Source organism: Staurois parvus, unplaced genomic scaffold (genome assembly GCF_062004578.1).
Source record: "Staurois parvus isolate SC_StPar_1 unplaced genomic scaffold, SC_StPar_1.0 ptg000432l, whole genome shotgun sequence".
Taxonomy (NCBI): Eukaryota; Metazoa; Chordata; class Amphibia; order Anura; family Ranidae; genus Staurois; species Staurois parvus.
The window spans coordinates 14,460,546-14,482,656 of NW_028318228.1; the positions used below are offsets into that span (position 1 = coordinate 14,460,546).

The 22,111-nt window shown below is 43.5% G+C and overlaps 1 protein-coding gene across 2 annotated transcripts in view; it reads right to left on the minus strand.

The window, feature by feature from the left end:
• MFGE8 (milk fat globule EGF and factor V/VIII domain containing) overlaps nucleotides 1-22,111 on the minus strand; it is a 148,900-nt gene that overhangs the window by 32,601 nt on the left and 94,188 nt on the right. The window contains exons 7-8 of one of the 2 annotated variants that reach the window (XM_089687672.1): nucleotides 18,456-18,600; nucleotides 3,686-3,888 (exon numbers count right to left, since the gene is read on the minus strand). In XM_089687672.1, the coding sequence (XP_089543798.1) occupies nucleotides 3,686-3,888; nucleotides 18,456-18,600 (348 nt within the window). The remainder of the gene's footprint in view (nucleotides 1-3,685; nucleotides 3,889-18,455; nucleotides 18,601-22,111) is intronic. The other variant, XM_089687673.1, reaches the window with a different exon arrangement.

A 22,111-nucleotide genomic window follows, 5' to 3' on the forward strand; every position in this document is an offset into this window, starting at 1 on the left:
AAAGAAAAAAAAGAAAAAAAGAAAAATGAACAAACAAGCCTTTATTTTATTGATAAATAAAGCCACTTTCACACGAGCAGACCAATGGGGTCCACCTGTCAGTTTTTTTAGGCAGACCCAATCAGACCCTCCATTCTCCTCTTTGAACCTACATCCAAGCCGATCCGCTAATAACTGACAGACGGGGATCCGTTGCGCTTCTGTCTAGATGGCATTCGAGTGTAAATGGACAGGTGGTCCGTTTACATCTAACTGCCCATAGAGGAGAGTGGGCTGTGTCCGTGTCTACTCTGTATAGGTGGAGCGGACATGGACCAGCCATCCACCTACTCAGTGGGAATTAGCCGACAGATCCCCCGCTCAGCAAGCGGACTTCTATTACAGCCCGGCCCATGAGGAAAGGGCCTTACTCTGCAATACTTTGTACCAGGAATGTCATTTTTGTATGGTTATAAAATACACAAATTAAAGGATAAAATTTACACTTTTTGGATGATCCAAATATTCAGGGAGCCGCTTGTTCAAATCAGACTCATAAATGAGCCCTATTTGCAGATGATTTGTTATTATTTCTGACCAAGCATTTTATAGCACTTTTTGTTTACAGGTTTAAAGCATTATTTTTTGCTAGAAAATTACTTATATCTGCCAAACATTATACAGTGCCTTGAAAAACTATTCATACCCTTTGAAATTTTCCACATTTTGTCATGTTACAAACAAAAACATAAATGTATTTTATTGGGATTTTATGTGATAGACCAACACAAAGTGGCACATAATTGTGAAGTGGAAGGAAAATGATAAACGGTTTTCAAAATTTTTTACAAATAAATACGTGAAAAGTTTGGCGGCATTTGTAATCAGCCCCCCCGGAGTCAATACTTTGTAGAACCACTTTTTGCTGCAATTCCAGCTGCAAGTCTTTTTGGGGACGTCTCTACCAGCTTTGCACATCTAGAGAGGGACATCTCTGCCCATTCTTCTTTGCAGAATCGCTCAAGCTCTGTCAGATTGGATGGAGAGCATCTGTGAACAGCAATTTTCAAGCCTTGCCACAGATTCTCAATTGGATTTAGGTCTGGACTATGACTGGGCCATTCTAACACATGAATATGCTTTGATCTAAACCATTCCATTGTAGCTCTGGCTGTATGCTTTGGATCGTTGTCCTGCTGGAAGGTGAACCTCCGCCCCAGTCTCAAGTCTTTTGCAGACTCTAACAGGTTTTCTTCTAAGATTGCCCTGTATTTGGCTCCATCCATCTTCCCATCAACTCTGACCAGTTTCCCTGTCCCTGCTGGAGAAAAGCATCCCCACAACATGATGCTGCCACCACCATGTTTCACGGTAGGGATGGTGTTCAGGGTGATGTGCAGTGTTCGTTTTCCACCACACAGAGTTTTGCTTTTAGGCCAAAAAGTTCAATTTTGGTCTCATCTGACCAGAGCCCCTTCTTCCACATGTTTTCTGTGTCCCCCACATGGCTTCCCGCAAACTGCAAATGGGACTTTTTATGGCTTTCTTTCAACAATGGCTTTCTTCTTGCCACTCTTCCATAAAGGCCATATTTGTGGAGTGCATGTCTAATAGTTGTCCTGTGGACAGATTCTCTCACCTGAGCTGTGGATCTTTGCAGCTCCTCCAGCGTTCCCATTGGCCTCTTGGCTGCTTCTCTGATTAATGCTCTCCTTGCCCAGCCTGTCAGTTTGGGTGGACGGCCACGTCTTGGTAGGTTTGCAGCTGTGCCGTACTCTTTCCATTTTCGGATGATGGATTGAACATTGCTCCGTGAGATGTTCAAAGCTTGGGATATTTTTTCATACCTAACCCTGCATTAAACTTGTCCAGATCTTTTTATCCCTGACCTGTCTGGTGTGTTCCTTGGCCTTCATGATGCTGTTTGTTCACTAATGTTCTCTAATGAACTTCTGAGGGCTTCACAGAACAGCTGTATTTAACCCCTTCCCTACCGCCCTATAGCAAACTACTGCTACAGGTCGGCAGGGCTGTGCAAAATCATGTATATATACGTGATTTTGCATTTCCGGGGAGGAGGCACGCGCGCCACCCTACCCGCGCTACCATTGGCAGCTGCAGATGTTGATCACCGGGTCCTGGACAGAAATTCCCCACCGGTACCCAGCGATCACAGAGCATCCCTGACAGGGGAGAAATCTGTGTGTAAACAATGCAGGTCTCTCTCCTGCCTGCAGTAACCTGCTGCTGTGTATTTCTCTGCACATAAATACACAGCAGTATGTTTCCTTAGTAAGACACACACAGTTAAACCTTTGATCACCCCAGATGTTAACCCCTTCCTGCCCAGTGTCATTAGTACAGTGTCAGTGCTTTTTATTAGCACTGATCACTGTATTAGTGTCACTGGGGATGTCAGTGGCAGTTAGTCAGTTCCCCCCCAATGTCAGAATGCCCACCGAAGTCCCGCAGTAAGTCGCTGATCGCCACCATTACTAGTATCATTTAAAAAAAAAAAAAAAAACATTCCAGTACCGCCATTTGTGGACGCTATAACTTTCACGTAAACCAATTAATTTACATATATTGGGATTTCTTTTTAGCAAAGACATGTAGAAGAATACATTTTGGCCTAAATTTATGAAGAAATTTGATTATTTTCTGGATATGTTTGATAGCAAAAAAGTCAAAATTGTCGGCCTTTTTTGTTTACAGCACAAAAGATAAAAACCGCAAAGGTGATCAAATACCACTGAAAGAAAGCTCTATTTGTGGGAAAGAAGAACATAAATTTCATTTACGTACAGCATTGCATGACTGCGCAATTGTCAGTTAAAGTAACGCAGCATCGAATTGCAAAAAATGGCCTGCTCGGGAAGGGGTAAATCCTCTGGAGGGCAAGCAGTTATACTGAGATTAAATTACACACAGGTGAACTCTATTTACTAGTTAGGCGACTCCTGAAGGCAACTGGTTCCACTAGATTTTAGCTAGGGGTATCAGAGTAAAGGGGGCTGAATACAAATGCCCGCCACACTTTTCACATATTTGTAAAAAATGTCACAGCGTGAGGAAAGTACTGCTGGTAACCGACAACCTTCAAAGCATACATCTGCACTGATAATCAGTGCAGCCTCAAAAGTGCCCAACAGTGTTGCCCGTCAGTGCTGCCAGTCAGTGCCCTTCAGTGCCACATATCAGTGCCCATCAGTGCTTCCCTTCAGTGCCCATCAGTGCTTCCCTTCAGTGCCCATCAGTGCTGCCCTTCAGTGCTGCCAATCTGTGCCTGTCAGTGCTGCCAGTCAGTGCCCTTCAGTGCTACCTATTAGTGCCCTTCAGTGCCACGTCAGTGCCCATCAGTGCTATAATAGAAACAAAGAAAACATTTTTTCTTCAAAATGTTTTCTTTTTTTCATTTATAGTGCAAAAAATAAAACCCCCAGTGGTGACTAAATACCACCAAAAGAAAGCTCTATTTGTGTGAAAAAAATGATAAAAATTTCATATGGGTACAATGTTGCATGACCGCGCAATTGCCATTCAAAGTGCGACAGCGCTGAAAGCTGAAAATTGGCCTGGACAGGAAGGGGGTATAAGGGTATAAAATTCTATATGGCTACTATACTTTGACAAGAAACACTGAGTAATGGGAATTGTGTATTACAAAAACACCACCATCCATGGTATGACAGTGATATTCACGTACCTGTAACCATTGTGACTGGCTATTCTCCATGGCAGTCCAGGCATTGCTCTTCCCTATCTTATCCAGGCGGGCGTAGTGTGGGTGCCAGGTAAACGCATCGATGCCCCAGGTCTTGTACACGCTGGATGCGGTTATTTGCTTATCGGGGATCAGGAAGGATTTCATTCCAAGTGGCTCGGAGCAACCTACCGTGTTGAAATACACTGTAACACAACGGTTTACAAAAGGGTGGGAAGAGGGTGCTTAGCATTACAAGCTCAATGCAGGCGTGACACAGAGCAAAAGCAGTAAAAACAAGTCTGGTAAAAACAAAGCTGCCTATAACAAAATAAAAGCATAGCGCTAACTGTACAATTAGAACAGCTGGAACCAAGCCTGCGTATAGAGCAGATGAAGCTATAGGGGCATGCTGGGCCACAACAACTGGCTCCTTTACTGCCAGGAGAAGATAATGCTGCTATAGTAGGTTCATTGGCTCCTGTCTAAATTGTCCCCAGTATGTGTATGTATGAATGTGAGTTAGGGACCTTAGATTGTACACCCCTTGAGGGTTAGGGACTGATGTGAATGTACAATATATATGTAAAGCGCTGTGTAAATTGACACCACCATACAAGTATCTGTAATAAATATGTCAGATGTCCAATGATGATAACGGGGTCTCCATCTCAAAACTAAAATTTCATTTTTGGGAAGCTTAAACCATTTGACAGCTTCCGATATCTATCTGGTACATGATTTCTGAGATCTCTATGCTTGTGTCCCGGAGACTGCACACCTGATGTGGTCATTATGAGAGATTCCACTCTCCCTTCTTGATTTTCTGGTTTTAAAATGATAGAAGTTGCAACCTCTAGCTGCTGGAACAGCCAATACGTCTAAGAAGTCCCGTGCTGGCTCAGCTCACTAGGCTTCAGCTATCTCTAAGGCCCCACGCCTACTGGGTGTGTACCCTCTGAACAAGAAGCACTGGTGTTTAGGTGAAGGTAGCAGGTACACTGTCCACAGGAGTACAGGGGAGGGGGGATATACATTACTGTATACACGTCATATCACTATAATGGAGTACAGGGGAGGGGGGATATACATTACTGTATACACGTCATATCACTATAATGGAGTACAGGGGAGGGGGGGATATACATTACTGTATACACGTCATATCAATATAATGAAGTACAGGGGAGGGGGGATATACATTACTGTATACACGTCATATCACTATAATGGAGTACAGGGGAACGGGGATATACATTACTGTATACACGTCATATCACTATAATGGAGTACAGGGGAGGGGGATATACATTACTGTATACATGTCATATCACTATAATGGAGTACAGGGGAGGGGGATATACATTACTGTATACATGTCATATCACTATAATGGAGTACAGGGGAGGGGGATATACATTACTGTATACATGTCATATCACTATAATGGAGTACAGGGGAGGGGGGATATACATTACTGTATACACGTCATATCACTATAATGGAGTACAGGGGAGGGGGGATATACATTACTGTATACACGTCATATCACTATAATGGAGTACAGGGGAGGGGGGATTTACCTTACTGTATACACGTCATATCACTATAATGGAGTACAGGGGAGGGGGGATATACATTACTGTATACACGTCATATCACTATAATGGAGTACAGGGGAGGGGGGATATACATTACTGTATACACGTCATATCACTATAATGGAGTACAGGGGAGGGGGGATTTACCTTACTGTATACACGTCATATCACTATAATGGAGTACAGGGGAGGGGGATATACATTACTGTATACACGTCATATCAATATAATGAAGTACAGGGGAGGGGGGATATACATTACTGTATACATGTCATATCACTATAATAGAGTACAGGGGAGGGGGATATACATTACTGTATACATGTCATATCACTATAATGGAGTACAGGGGAGGGGGATATACATTACTGTATACATGTCATATCACTATAATGGAGTACAGGGGAGGGGGGGATATACATTACTGTATACATGTCATATCACTATAATGGAGTACAGGGGAGGGGGGATATACATTACTGTATACATGTCATATCACTATAATGGAGTACAGGGGAGGGGGATATACATTACTGTATACATGTCATATCACTATAATGGAGTACAGGGGAGGGGAGATTTACATTACTGTATACATGTCATATCACTATAATGGAGTACAGGGGAGGGGGGGATATACATTACTGTATACATGTCATATCACTATAATGGAGTACAGGGGAGGGGGGATATACATTACTGTATACATGTCATATCACTATAATGGAGTACAGGGGAGGGGGATATACATTACTGTATACATGTCATATCACTATAATGGAGTACAGGGGAGGGGGGATATACATTACTGTATACATGTCATATCAATATAATGAAGTACAGGGAAGGGGGGATATACATTACTGTATACATGTCATATCACTATAATGGAGTACAGGGAAGGGGGGGATTTACATTACTGTATACACGTCATATCACTATAATGGAGTACAGGGGAGGGGGGATATAAATTACTGTATACATGTCATATCACTATAATAGAGTACAGGGGAGGGGGATATACATTACTGTATACAGTTTTATATTTTGGACTCTTTATTCTAAAGAAAAATGTAATTTCATAAACTTTAAGGGGGCGTGGTTGGAGGTGGGGTTGAAGGCATACCCGGGCAAGGTTGGGTGGGGCAACTGGTGGTGAGTAAGGTGTGTGCCTGGCTAGTAGGTCTGGACTAGAAATGTTAAGCCCTGCCCTAAAGTTTAGCAGCACTTGGTGCACCATCCAGCCCCATTCAGCCACAGCAGCCGTCAGCCTCTCACCTGTGGACTGTGCAACAATGCCTGCTAGCCACACCTCAACACCGTAGCCACCAGGCTAAACACACAGTGTGCATGGGACCTGAAGGTTAACTGACCCTTTAAATAGGAGAAAATCATGTTAACTTACCAAGGTTTGCCAGCATTCAAAGTAGTTAGTTAGCCTAGACTTTGAGACTCGTGTCCAAAAACTGTACGAAATACAGAACATTCATAAAGTATTCAGATCACCCTCACTTTTTTCAATTTTGTTATGTTGCCGCATGATACTACAGTTGTTTTTAAATTCATTTTTTTTCCATTGGAGAATTATGGAGGCCACTGTGGTCTTGGGAACCTTCAGTGCAGCAGAATTGTTTTTGTAGCCTTCCTCAGATCTGTGCCTTGCAATAAATCTGTCTCTGAGCTCTGGAGGCAGTTCCATTGACTGCATGGTTTTTGCTCTGATACAGTATGCATTGTCAGCTATGAAGTCTTTTATAGAGGAGGTGTGTACCTTTCCAGATCATGTCCAATCAATTTAATTTACCACAGGTGAGCTCCAATCAGGGTGTAGAAACATCTCAGCAACGATCAAGAGAAATGGGAGGCCCCTGAGCTAATTTTCAAGTGTTGTAGCAAAGGGTCTGAATACTTACTTACTTGTGATATTTCATTTTTTTTCTTTTTAATAAATTCAAAAACATTTCTAAAATTCTGATTTCACTTTGTCATTATGGGGCATGGAGTGTAGATTAATGAGAAAAAATTAATTTAAACAACTGTAGTATCAGGCTGCAAACATACCAAAATTTAAAAAAGTGAATGGTGTTTGAATACTTGCTGCAAGGCGCCCCTGTACTGCAAGACCAGCCTCCACAGTCTTTTCCCCAGAACTTCAGCAGGACTAGGTCTTCTGGCATCATCAAGACTGATGCAGGGCCTAGAGCCCTGCATTGGGCATGAAGACGCAGGGTACGTTCATTTCCGGTACCCCCTGCACAAATAGGAAGTTAAGTCTTGCAGAGTGGGCACAGCCCCACTGCAAATGAGGACTTTTAGTTTTCTTGGAGTTCAGCTGGAATTAGCAGTCGAGGTAAACAAGTAGCTGATTCTTCAAAATCTTTGGTAGTTAAATAAGAATTACAGTATGAATACTGCACTGTACATCTAATGCTAAAAATGTACGGAAAAGAAACTCTAGGGAAAGGCCGCTGTATATAAACGGCCGGACAGTGGCAGTCCAGGGGCGGGTTGCCGTTCATAAACGGCGCCCGCCATTTTAGACTGTGTGCGCTCCCTGGGAGCGCGCAGCACCACGATCCGGTGCCCGCTGTGTCCTCTGGACATTGGCCAATCAGTGATCACATGCAGAGTAGTAAGCAAGATGTCACTTCTGACATCATTGCTTACTATGTGTGAAATCTGTGAATGATCACAGAGGTCACATGGTACAGGGCTATTCACAGCAGCCTTGTAACATGTGACAAGCTGTGACCAATTACAGCTCAGACAGTATTTCTCAATGGCTGCAAGAATGCAGCCAGAGAGAAGTAGAAATGATTGCTTTTACAGGCTTTATGGGTGTAAAAGCAATCAGTGTAAAAAAAATCTTTGTCACCATGGTGACACTTGTACTGCTAGGGTGACAGTATGTAGTAAAAAAAAAAACAAAAAATAATAATATAAAAAAATAAAGCCTTTATGGGTGTAAAAGCAATCAGTGTAAAAAAAATAAATAAAATAAATAATCACCTCCCACAAGTAGTACAGTGTCACCATGGCGACACTGTACTGCTAGGGTGAGAGTATGTAGGAAAAAAAAAATATATATATAAAAATAAAAAAAAATGTAAATTTTTTTTAAAAAATTATATTTTTTGGTTGTAAACGAATTTGGGTTATTTTTTTTTTTACTAAAAAGATAACTGAATAATTTTTGGCCAAGATTTATGATGAAATATTATTTGCAAAATTTTATAAGAAAAACACTTTTTCAAAATTTTTGGACTTTTTTCATTTATATAGCAAAAAAAAAAAAAAATCCCAGCGGTGAATAAATACCACCAAAAGAAAGTTTTATCTGTCTCAAAAAAATGCAAAAAAATTCATATGGGTACAGTGTTGCATGACTGCGCAATTGTCATTCAAAGTGTGACAGCGCTGAAAGCTGAAAATTGGCCTGGACTGGACGGGGGTGAAAGTGTCCAGACATGAAGTGGTTAAACACTCTCCTTGTCTTTGATTGTCAATGTCAGGGAACGAGAAGATCGCCACGACGCATGAATCTGCACATGCGTAGGATTCCGACAAGACAGAGGCAGGCGGGCACTAGGACCCAGGCGCGCCTGTCACCAATGACAGTGCTGGCAGGCACTAGGACCCAGGCGCGCCTGTCAGTGCCGGGCGGGCTATTTAAACCAGCTCTTGCAATGTTCACATTGCCGTATGGTCTTATTCCTGTGTTCCTGTTCCTAGTACCTGAGATTGCCTTTGTTGCCGAACCTGCCTGACCCGGATTATCGTGACTCTCTCCTGCCCTGATCCCTGGCTTGTCTGACCATTCTTCTGATTTCTCCTATTTACCTGACCTCCTGTTGCTGAACCTGGTCTGTGACCCGTTTATCCTTTTGCCTGCTGATCTGTACCGTCTGCCTTTGCCGTTACCGACCTGGCCTGTCTGACTACGTTACACACTACCTCTTCACGTCTGGCTCTCACTTGTTACCTACCACTGGCAAATCCACCTCTACCACAGCTGGTTGAACTTGGGGGTCGCGACCTGGTCTCAGGCTGCTTCAAGTCCATCCCCACCATCAGTGGCTCTGGTGAAACAGCAGACTGAGGCTTAGATTCCGCACCCTGAGGGATTCCGTCCTGTGGGTCGCTAGAGGCTACCGCCAGTCAGTCCTTAACAGTCACATATTGGGAGCTCCAGCAACCTCACAAATGTAAATGCAGTTCATAGTCAACATAATACTAACCCTTTGTTAAATCTGAAACCAAGAACAGAGATTTCACATATGGCAGATCACCAGTCCTCAGATGTGGTTACTTACTTAAGACATTACTTTCCTTTTTTCCACCTTCTCTTTAATTATACCTGGTAATCCTGAGCAAAGCACACTTCTTAAAGGTGGCTCCGCCCACTCACTCCACTGTATCTGTAAGGAGGACTACAAACACGTCTTCCTCTATTCATGTCCATTACAAGGTGGAGAGGGAATCAATAGTTTTTATAAAAATGCTTAGAAGGAAGATAACACTGATATAAAATTCAATTCACAAGAAGTGACAAGGACACTTCATTTCTTGAAAAAGGAATTTTCTGTCCTTGCTGATAATGCTGTTAGCATGAAAATTGAAAACTAATGCAACCATCACATCCCAAGGACTGGTAAACTGCAATATACTGCATGTATTTATTGGAATTAGATATCCCTTAATTTAAAAAAAAAAAAATACATAAAAATATTTTAGAATCCATAACTTCAGATTTAACAAACTTTGCTTTCCAAGGGAACTATAATTCTAATAATGTTATAATGTTAATGTAAAAAGAATTCAACATCATAACTAATGATAAAGTTATTGTCCCATCAACAGGTCCATAGTTCAAATATAAAAGCTGCTCCGGTCCATGAAGGGTTTCCAGGAGTGAGCTCAAGTAGTTAAATAACAAAATACTTAAGGAATATGTAGACCCAACATTTCTGATATGCGCCTGCTGTACCATGTACTTGTATGAAATGTATCCTGTTCTCTTTGTGTTGCTTCCTTTGTGTGAAATCCCTGGTGTTCCTGCCAGTCCCTCTGCTTTCCTATTTAAAAACTGACCACACTAGGCATGACAGCACAGCATGGCCAGTTCTCTAGCTGTGCTTGGAACTCAGCCTGCTCTCCTCCAATGATCAGATTTGTCCTGACACTCCCCCCTCCCCTCCATTCATAGAAGCTGTACTATAGCTTCCACCAATGAAAAGTACTCTATGAATGGAGGAGAACCTTTCATTCACCTGTCTGTCCTCCATTCATAGAAGCTGTACTATGGGTTCCCAAAATAAAAAAGTGCTTTATTAATGGAGGACAGACTGATAAATTAAAGGTTGACCTCCTCCATTCATAGAGCGCTTTAATGCTGGAAGCTATATTACGGCTTCTATGAATGGAGGAGGCGGGCAGAAGGACAGGTACAGTCGGCACTCTTGACAAGTGCCTGTGACAGGTTCAGTTGCTCGTATTAACCGCCGCAGCACCAGCAGATTATCGCTGCATGTGTAGGGAAGGGGGAACAGGGGACTGAAGATTTCAACTTAGGCTACGTTCACACTAGCCTTGTTACCAATCGGCAGACAGGTGTTTGGGAAGCGTTTTTACCGTTTCTCAAACGCCTGGGAAAATTCTGCACATTTCAGCACATGGTGCTGTTCAAACGAGAGTGTTAGCAAAACGGATGCCTCTGGTCGAGTCAGGAGGAGTTGAAGTCTCCTATTCAAGTCTATGGTGCCTCTCCGCAAACGCCTTGCCGGCGTTTGAGACGCGGTTGCGTGGCGTTTGCGGAGCGTTAACCCTTTGAGGACCAAGGGACGTATTTGTCCCATGTTTGTAATTACGTGTATCATCTGATTAAGAACTTAAAACTCTTTTTTTTTTTTTTTGGTTTGAGTCAAAATATTAGTTCTTAACAAGTGCATCTAGCTTTTTGCCAATTATTTCATTAAATGGCTTAGTTACAGCAACTGAAGTGTACGAACTTTAAAAACAAAAAAAAATTATTCTTTTGGCGTTCCAAAACCTTACGGTCCTCAAAGGGTTAACACCATTCAAACTTCATTATAGGCATTTGTGGGGCATTTTTAACGCTTGGCAAACACCTAGCAACCTCCGCTAAACCGCGCATGCAGCATTTGCGGAGCGTTAAAAACGATCCGCAGACACCGGACCAACGCTTGTCAAACACAATAGGGGCGTTTGGCAAGAGTTGGAAAAACAGTTAAGTGTGAACCAGGGGTGGACTGACAACTCATGGGGCCCCCGGGCAATAGGGGATCATGGGGCCCCTGTGTCCTTGCCCAAACTCAAAAAAGCCTATGAAAAAGGTACCAGGGGCATCTCATGGGGCCCCCTACTGACCCCGGGCCCTCGGGCGATGCCCGAGTTTCCAAATGGTCAGTCCGCCCCTGGTGTGAACGAGCCCCCAGAGAGCAGCCGCCAGCACAAGGGATGCTTCTTATTTAGTGTAAATACTGTCCCTTGTGCTGATAAACTTTAACTAAACTTAGGCTTTAATATTTTAAAAGCTTCATACTACAACATAATTACATTCAATTAAAAACTCATAGCTAAACCTCCGCCTCTTTGAATCACTTTATTGTTTAGTAAATATAGTTGTGTGATTTCTCAATATATGACTTCTATTCCACATAACAAATCATTGCACTGACTCAGCCAGCTGGATCACTGCCCCATACACATGCTACTGATTAATGAACAGTGCCGTGTAATTACACTTTGTGCCACCGGATGGAGACACTGATGTAAGGAATAGAGAACAGGAGAAGCCGAGTCTCCGCTTTCGTAGTGGAACCACTGACAGCGCTCGGGTTCTACTACAATAACAGATTGTGGAGGAGTTAAAAAAAAAAAAGAAAAAAGGAAACTTTTGATATGTATTCTACTGAAAGAACACTTTCAAATGAAGTAGTGAGTAAGGTAAGCAGGTATTCTTTGCTACATACAATACTGTGCAAACGCTCTAGGCAGTTGTGAATTGAGCTGTAAATGAAGAATGCTTTCTGAAATAGGAGTGTGAATAGTTTATTTTTTATCAATTAACAAAATGAAAAGTAAATGAACAGAAGAGAAATTCAAATCGAATCAGTATTTGGTGTGACCACCCTTTGCCTTTAAAACAGCATCAATTCTTCTAGGTACTCTTGTTTTTTGAAGGAACTCAGCAGTTCCAAATATCATGGAGAACTAACCCCAGATGTTCTGTGGATGAAGGCTGCCTCAGATCCTTCTGCATCTTCATGTATTCCCAGACAGGCTCCATGTTGTTGAGATCGGGGCTCTGTGGGGGCCAAACCACCACTTCCAGGACTCCTTGTTTCTTCTTTACGCTGAAGATGGTTTTTAATGACATTGGCTGTATGTTTGGGGTTGTTGTCCTACTGCAGAATAAATCTGGGGCCAATCACATGCCTCTTTGCTGGTATGGCATGGTGGATAAGTATCTGCCTGTATTTCTCAGCATTGAGGACACCATTGATCCTGATTAAATCTCCAACTCCATTTGCAGAAATGCAGCCCCATAATTACAAGGAACCTCCACCATGGTTAACTGTTGCCTGCAGACACTCATTATTGTACCCAGGGGCGGACTGACCATTTGGAAACTCGGGCGCTGCCCGAGGGCCCGGGGTCAGTAGGGGGCCCCATGAGATACCCCTGGTACCTTTTTCATAGGCTTTTTTGAGTTTGAGCAAGGAAACAGGGGCCCCATGATCCCCTATTGCCCGGGGACCCCATGAGTTGTCAGTCCAACCCTGATTGTACCGCTCTCCAGCCCTTTGGCAAACAAACTGCCTCTTGCTACAGCCAAATATTTCAGATTTTGACCTGTAAATCCAGAGCACCTGCTGCCATTTTTCTGCACCCCACTTCCTATGTCTGCATGCATAGTTACGTCGCTTAGTTTTGCTTCCATGTCGGAGGTATGGCTTTTTGGCCTCAATTCTCTAATTCCGTGAAAACCACTCCTGGCCAGACTTCTCCGGACAGTAGATGGGTGTACCTGGGTCCCACTGGTTTCCGCCAGTTCTGTGCTAATGATACCGCTGGACACCTTCCGATGTCAAGGGGAAGCAAGCATGATGTGTCTGTCATCTGCTGCATGAAGTTTCCTTGGAGGACCACTGCGTCTGCAGTCCTCAATGTTGCCCAACCAAAGGTGTCCTGAATGCTAAGAAATGCAGGCAAATACTTATCCATCAAGCCATACCATCAGGGAGGCGTGGGATTGGCCCCAAGTGTACTCTGCAGCAGGACAACCCCCCCCCCCCCCACCAAACACACAGTCAATGTCATTAAGAGCTACAGTATCTTAAATGTAAAGAACAAGGAGTTCTGGAAGTGATGGTGTGGACTCCACAAAGCTCTGATCTTAACATCATGGAGTTTGTCTGGGATTACATGAAGAGACAGAAGGATATGAGGCAGCCTACACCCACAGAAGATCTGGGGTTAGTTCTCCAAGATATTTAGAACAACCTACCTGCCGAGTTCCTTCAAAAACCTTCAATTTCTAAAAGTGTTCTTAAATTACAGCATTTGTTTTCATGACTGCCTATAACTTATGCACAATACTGTATATATGGGCAAACAGCTCAAGTGAGCAGTGTGCGTCTATTTCTCCCTTTTGATTATTTAAAGGAATAAAAGTACACAAGTGTAAAAAAAATGTTATAACAAGGGACAGTGTGTCCCTTGCCCCCCCCCCCCCCCCCATGATCTTACTGTTCTAAGCCCTCTTCTAAGTTTTTTTAACATTGTTATGTTGGTCCACCTTGGACCAATGAAAGTATGTGCCATACCTGTGGGGTGGAAGCTGGAAATCACAGTAGTAGGCACTTCCTCTTCAGTAATCTCCACTTGCTTCCGTATCCCATGCTGAGCAGCTGCCCTGCTGCATTGTGAACACAGGAGGTCACTCGCTTGGCATGGCAGTCACTCAGAGAACACATTTTCTCAACGAATGCAAAGCATTCGCTGAATGGACAAGGTGGAGAAGCAAGATGGCCATGTCACAATCTCTACATCATCCAATCAGAGAACAATTTACATTAACCTCCCTAGCAGTCTGATTATGTCAGTATTTCTGTGCTCAAAGTGGTCCATTTTTTTGCATGGAAATATGTCGTTTTTTTATTGTAGGCCTTTAAATTTTTAGGAATAACTCACTGAAATCTGTCCAAACAAGAGTCTAGTAAATATAAAAATGCAGCGTTGTAAGAAAGTATTAATAAAACACAGTCCAATGAAAGGAGTGCTCCGTGATTCCTAGTGCCAATGGTAAAAATTCGCACTAACCAGAAGGCGTAAAAATATACGCATGTGTATATATATCCTGAAGAATCCCCTCTCCACTCGGGTCTGGTCAAAGGAATAGCCGGGAAAGATAGAAGTCCTACGCCCTCATGTGGTGAAAGAATGGTCCAGCAGGTCAGAGAAATATCAATCTGGGTAAGCCTCCCCCTTCACAGGAGCTGACACAGGGATCACTTGGGGCTGTAAGAATTGAAGAAGCTCCTCACAGGAGACATAGGGAAGTACTCATAGTGTAGTAGGTAAGGCTTTATTATGAGAACATAGGTGCATAGTGAACAGAGTATTTGCCAAGTATGGATGAACACACTGACCCTTAAAGAATAAAGATGGCCGCCGGGCCTCCTCGTGGCACCGGCGGCTTAGTGTCAACGGTGTCCTGGGTCCCTCTGACGCGTTTCGTGCGCACGCACTTCTTCAGAGGTGGAACGAAACGCGTCAGTGGGGACCCAGGACGCCGTTGACACTAAGCCGCCGGTGCCACGAGGAGGCCCGGCGGCCATCTTTATTCTTTAAGGGTCAGTGTGTTCATCCATACTTGCCAAATACTCTGTTCACTATGCACCTATGTTCTCATAATAAAGCCTTACCTACTACACTATGAGTACTTCCCTATGTCTCCTGTGAGGAGCTTCTTCAATTCTTACAGCCCCAAGTGATCCCTGTGTCAGCTCCTGTGAAGGGGGAGGCTTACCCAGATTGATATTTCTCTGACCTGCTGGACCATTCTTTCACCACATGAGGGCGTAGGACTTCTATCTTTCCCGGCTATTCCTTTGACCAGACCCGAGTGGAGAGGGGATTCTTCAGGATATATATACACATGCGTATATTTTTACGCCTTCTGGTTAGTGCGAATTTTTACCATTGGCACTAGGAATCACGGAGCACTCCTTTCATTGGACTGTGTTTTATTAATACTTTCTTACAGCGCTGCATTTTTATATATATGAATTGTGGGACTTTATATGCGTTTTCCTTTATGTTCAGCTGCTGCCACTGTTGTTGAGCGCTTACTATATATTTTATTACCCTTCAAGAGTCTAGTAAACATCCCGGGTATGTTAAAATTTGAAACAAAAAATCTAATTATAATATAATCATAAAAAATAATAATAGAATAATAAATTTAATTCAATAATATAATCAAACCAAAAACACTGAAATTTGAAATAGAGCGCCAAGTTCGCACATCACTGAGCAAATTCGCAGAATCGCTTTCAGTGTCTGATGACGAATTTCCCCCACGAATTATTATCACTCAATTCTGCAAGTGGTTCTGATTTACTATCGCTGTTCTCTAGCTGATCTACAACCGCTTTTGACCTAAAGGGACGCTTTTTGGACGCCATGGACGTTTCTCAGTTTCCAGGCAGAAAGAACAGTAAAAATGCAGGCAGGGCGCAGGACAAAGCACTCGGGACAAAATGTATGTGAAATGGTTTGATACAGTAATGTTATACTATGTGATTTTAGTGTATTTAGTGAATGTCACTTTTTGACATTTTTAAATTTCCCGCCGGTTCCGTCCCCCGTACGTCCCGATGTCACAGGGAACGGAACCCAGAAGACAGATGCCGGCATCGGCTGGAGGAGATGGCTGGGGACACTGCAGGAGGGACATCGCGGGAGCGTAGGACAAGGTAAGTGCAGAAGGGATCCCGGAGCAACGCTGCATGGTATTACAAAGTGTAGCTCGGGGTTACCGCTTTTGGTGCTGAAACTTTACCCCGAGCTACACTCGGAAATACCGCCAGGGAGGTTAACTGAGAAAATGCTACGTGTTCTCTGAATGATGCCCATGGGGAGCACTGGGTGCAGTTGTGGGGTGGCCCAATTCACTTGAATTCAATGTGACAGGGGGTACAAGTCCTGGTGCAGAGTGTATACACCCCTTGCCACTGCCTTTCTAGCTAAAGAGGGAAAGCTTGAAGCGCAGCCCAACCGCATGGTTTTACCACCCTTAATCGCTTATATAAACGAGCCCTTAAAGTGTCCTACTTTACAATGCATAGTGAAGCCCCAACTCAAATAATATGGTGCCATGTGGTACAACATTGCAACAATGGTAAAATAATAAAATTACAAATAAAGGGTCTTCATGATTAGCGCCCCTCCTCTCCTCAACCATATCAGGCCACAACATTGGGGGGGGGTGCTTTGGGGCAGGGGGGAATCCCCACCCAAAGCACCTTGGGGGGGGGGATGAGGGCCTCTTCCCCACAACCCTGGTCGGTGGCTGTGGGGGTCTGCAGGCAGGGGGCTTATCGGAATCTGGAAGCCCCCTGCCTTTTTTCACACTACACTTTTTGTTTTTTTGTGAATGAGCAGGGGTACCATGTACCCCATACTCCTTCACATGGGGGGGGGCGGGATCTGGGGGGCCCCTTGTTAAAAGGGGGCTTCAAGATTCAGTTAAGCCCCCCACCTGCACACCCCCACAACATCCAGCCAGGATTGTGGAGAAGAGGCCCTTGTCCCCATCAACATGGGGACAAGGTGCTCTGAGGGGGAGCCCCCCTGCCCCAAAAGCACCCCCCCATGTTGAGGGCATGTGGCCTGGTATGGTTCAGGAGGGGGGGTGGAGCACTCACTTGGTCCCCCCCCTCCTTTCCTGACCTGCCGCACTGCATGCTCAGATAAGAGTCTGGTAAGGATTTTGGGGGGGATCCCCTTGCCATTTTTTATTTCCTTAATTTTGGAGTTCCCCTCAAAATCCAAACCAGACCCGAAGGGCTTGGTATGGATGGGAAGGGGGACCCCACGCCATTTTTTTAAATTATTTTTTTAAATTGCTGGCAATTCTTTTACATTCAGCTGTCAGTGGGGAACCCCGCTGACAGCTGAAACATTAACACATGGTTGTCACAACTAAAATACTGTATGGCTTAATAAATTAGCTCATGCTGTATTTTAGTAGCGTTTACTTTTTTCTGACCTTTGGAACGGACTAATTGGTTTTCAAAGCATTCCTTTGGGAAACGGCGTTTTGGTTTACGAAATGTTCGCTATACTAAAAGTCCTGTAGAACGAATTAAATTTGTAAAGTGAGGTATTACTGTACTTGCACAAGTCTGGATCTTCTTCTGGTTCAAAAGACAAAGTTCCAAAGACATGCTGGTAGGTTAACTGGTATGTGTTTAAATTGGCCTGAGTAAATAATAAGGTACTGACTAAGGCTTTCAATGTAAAATACAAAATTTCTTAGGCCTCTTTCACATGAAGGGTCCGATCAAGTCCGCCTGTCAGTTTTTCAGGCGAACCTCATCAGATGGTCCATGCACCTCTATGAAGTGGCGAGTGTAAACGGACTTGTGTCTGTTTACACTTGCCCAGGGGCGGACTGACAACTCATCCGGTCCACTTAATAAAAAACTGAAGGGGATCCTTCCCTCAATGGCTACGGTCCTATCATCTGCCCTCTCTGATCAGCAGACAGATCCCCTCCTTATCAAAACACAGTCCACCCAGTGTGAAAGGAGCCATATCGAAAAAGGAAAAATATATTTTACAAGATATTTAGTCTTCACCATATAAAAAAATGTATACACCACATTTAAGCAGGTAAAATATTAACTTATATATTCTATGCCTCTAAGAACTAATCAAAAAATAGGTTAAATGACACGCTGAGCAAAACTGCATGAGGCTGGGCACAGTGTTTGCACTGCTATGAGGTGTTCTGAAGATTAGATTTATTTTATGGAGTTAGTACCTTTTGAGCAGAGCAATGAAAGTTTGTATGATAGCAAAATTATTGCAAAGCAAGAAATCCTAAAAAATGAACTTAGAATTAAGAAAAAAAATATTACCACTCATTTCACAGCCAAAGAGCTCAAAACGCAGAGTGCAGGCTCTTTGACAAGTCACGGGGTACACACGAATATACTGGGCAGTGATTGGAGGACTGAAGATATTGGCCTTTCGACCTTCATTGTCTCTATTTCCATGGAATATCTAGAAGGAAAACAGATATTAGAGCATTTTAGAGTCAGTCTGTAGTGCTATTTAGCTATTAAAGAGTGATCCATAACAGACTGCTGCCAACATATTGGTCATAAAGCACAGTAAATGATTAGCACTTTCGCCTGGCAGTACTAGGGTCGTTGGTTCGAATCCCAGCCACGGCACCACCTGCCTGGAGTTTGCATGTTCTCCCTGTGCCTGCGTGGGTTTCCTCAGGGTACTCCGGTTTCCTCCCAAAGACATGCTGGTAGGTTAATTGGCTCCTGTCTAAATTGGCCCTAGTATGTGTATGTATGAATGTGAGTTAGGGACCTTAGATTGTACACCCCTTGAGGGTTAGGGACTGATGTGAATGTACAATATATATGTAAAGCGCTGCGTAAATTGATGGCGCTATATAAGTACCTGAAATAAATAATAAATAAAGGAAACATTCAAGTGTCCCTAAACCCAGGACCCTGCATTCATTATATCTGGTCTCCCACAGTACACACAACTTGGAAATGCAATTATTTTAGTAAAGAAATTGCTAAATACCTTTTCTCATCAACGGTATTTAGCAGTCTTGTGACTTCTATCAGTGTCTGGCTGAGCACTGGTTAATCTTGCAGGAGGATCGGATTTCTGTACGTTTTGTAAAATCCATTTTTTGGAGTCCATTAAAGAACATAAAAGATTCAGAGAAAATGTATTATACTGCTGCCTACAGGACGCTTCGGCAAAGAAAATAATTCTCATCCTGGTATAACCTGCCCCACTACCAGCATGCCTCAGTTTGGTAGAAAAGCAGTACTAGGAGCCATATCATAGACACAGAATGGTGGGACCCGTGTTCCTCAATTAACTACAAGAAATGGATTTTACAGCAAGTACAAAAATCTAATTTTCACATTCATTGAGGGGCACAGGATTCAGAGAAAACTGGGACATCCAAAAAGCTGTGCAAATGAGGGGAACAGTAACAACAGGCCTACAAACAAAAACAGAACTGGGTGTTGTCTGTAGCTGAAAGAGCTGCCTTAAGGACCTTACACCCACATCTGGTATCAGATGAGGTCTGAACATCCACTTGGTAGAACTTCAAGAACATATGAGCAGAACAACAGGTGGCAGCCTTGCAAATCTGAAAAACTGTTGTCTGGTGCTAAAAAGCAAAAGGCACTTACAGCTCTAGTAGAGTGTGCCCTGACAGGGAAAGATGGAACCCAATCCTTAAGACCATAAACTTGAATGATAATCTGAGCCAGTGCTTTTCAAATTGTGGCCCTTTCCCTGCCTATACTCAGCCTTTTTGGGCACAAGGTGTCTAGGACTCCTCCCCAGCCTGCTAGGCTGAAGTCTGTTGTGTGAGGATCTTCTAGGAGACCAGGAGGAAGAAGATTACCCCAACTGAAGAACTAGATTCCTGAGCCAACAGGCCAGAGACAATCTGATTTTTGATGTCAGAGGAATTGGTATGTCTACAGACTTGGTTGATTTATCTTACAGTGACATCATGTTGAGTTGTAGGAGTCTGGAGTGGAACTGGGATAATGGGACTGCCTAAAAAGGAGGATACCATAAGCCCCAGGACTCATGTAGAATCAAAGTCAGGTGACTCTTGGATTGAAGAGTCCTAGTCTGCAAGTGGAGAGCTAGAAGAATCTCTTGGGGCAGAAATCCCAGCTTGAGCTGTGCTAGGATAAGAGAGATACTTCAAGCAATAAGTTGGCTCGCACGCTGACCTCAGAGGTTCAGGATCTAACCAAACTTTTTCAAGATCTGAACGGTTTACATCACAGTGTTGGACAGACCTTGTGCTGACTGCTCCCTTAAGAAGGGGTCGTACAGATATCACACAATGGGGAATGCTCTGGGAATTTAATAAGGTAAGCACAGGGGCCAGAACCTTGGTGAATACGTCAGATGCAGAACAGTGGCCGAATTATAGGACCAAGATCTAGAGGTGCTGGGAGCCCACCATGAACCAAAGGAAGCACCGATGTGCTGGAAAAATGGGGATACACAAGTATGAATCCTTAATGTCTACAGAGAACAGAAATTCTCCTTGATGAAGGGAGGCTATGCCAGACCTGGTCAATTACATACAGATTTTCTGAGCCTGAATGAAGACATTTAGGGCCCTGGAATCCAAGATAGGATGGATGACCCCTTTTGGTTTGGTGACTGAAAAGTTTGCAGTAGAACTGAAACATTTTTGCCTTAGGAACAAAGGTAATAAATCCTTTTATCCAGAAGATATGTATGGAGATTTGTTAATCTGAGCAGAGACAAATGCAGGTCAGGAAGACCTCAATAAGAGCAGTCTCACTCTAAGCCTAGGAGTAATGGACGCTCTCTGAGACTCCTCAAGTGCAATATCCTTTGTTTAGGATTTCTGAGACTCTTCATCAGACAGAGCCACTGCTACAAAGGCTCAGAGGGTGCTAAAGCTGCAGACAGATCAGATAATGACTCTGCAGGGGAGGGTGTGGAGGTACACATATGGCCTCTGAGGTTAGAGTCAGCAATCTGTTCTATGAAATCCTGCATAACTGTGTTGAATCATCCCAAGAGAGAACCCAGGAGGGGGCCACTCCTGAAAGAGCCAAGGAAGACTGCAGGGGACAACATTTCAGGCTGTCATTGCCAGATCCATGAGAGAGTGCACTGCAGGCAGCACTGGACCTGTTAGTAGTAAACTGGAGGGACTCATTACAGAGAGCCTGCGATCCGTGTGTGTGGGATCAAACATGCTGGGCTGGTAGGCAGAGACAATATAGTGAAGGGTACTAGGTTAAGCTCTGGGTACTTTCTAACTAGCTGCTGGTAGCAGAAGTTGTTCCGAAGGTATCACGATAGGCACAGCTAAGGCCCACCTTGGAAACTTCTTGTGTCAATAAGGAGCAGCTGTGGAAAGAGGTACCCAAATGTTGAATGGCAAAAACAGAAGCTTGGAGCCCATGCAACACTGCCCTTAAGTATGCCATCACTTGGTCCTTCAGAATTACCTTTTTCCATGGTAAACCGATGAAAAATATGCATAATAAGGCCACCCAATGATCCTAACAGTAAGGTAGCTCCCCATGTTTGCTCCACACAACCTATTCACAAAGTGAGTCCTCACAGACTGGGTCACAGCAGATGCTCTGTCATGGCTCTGGACCCAGAAGGCACTACATGGCTAAAATAGTATATTCAGATCTGGTAAGTGCCACAGTGCAGTGCCTAGTACTCTAAGTAAACATTGCAGTCCCCCAACCCCACCCCACCTCCAATCAGTCTGGGTATAGCTTCCAAATCTAGTACGAAGGATATGAACATCTGGATAGCTGCATATAGAGACCTACCCAAGCAGCATAAGGGGAAATGTTGACTGAAAAAAGCAGGAAAAAAATGGGAAAAAAGCTAGTAACAACAGTTCAACTTTTGCTTAACCCAACTGTCTTTGAGTGTCCCTAAAGGGTAACTCCACTTTTGTGGGGAAAAAAAATTGCAATTGTAATTGAATGTTACTGAAAAC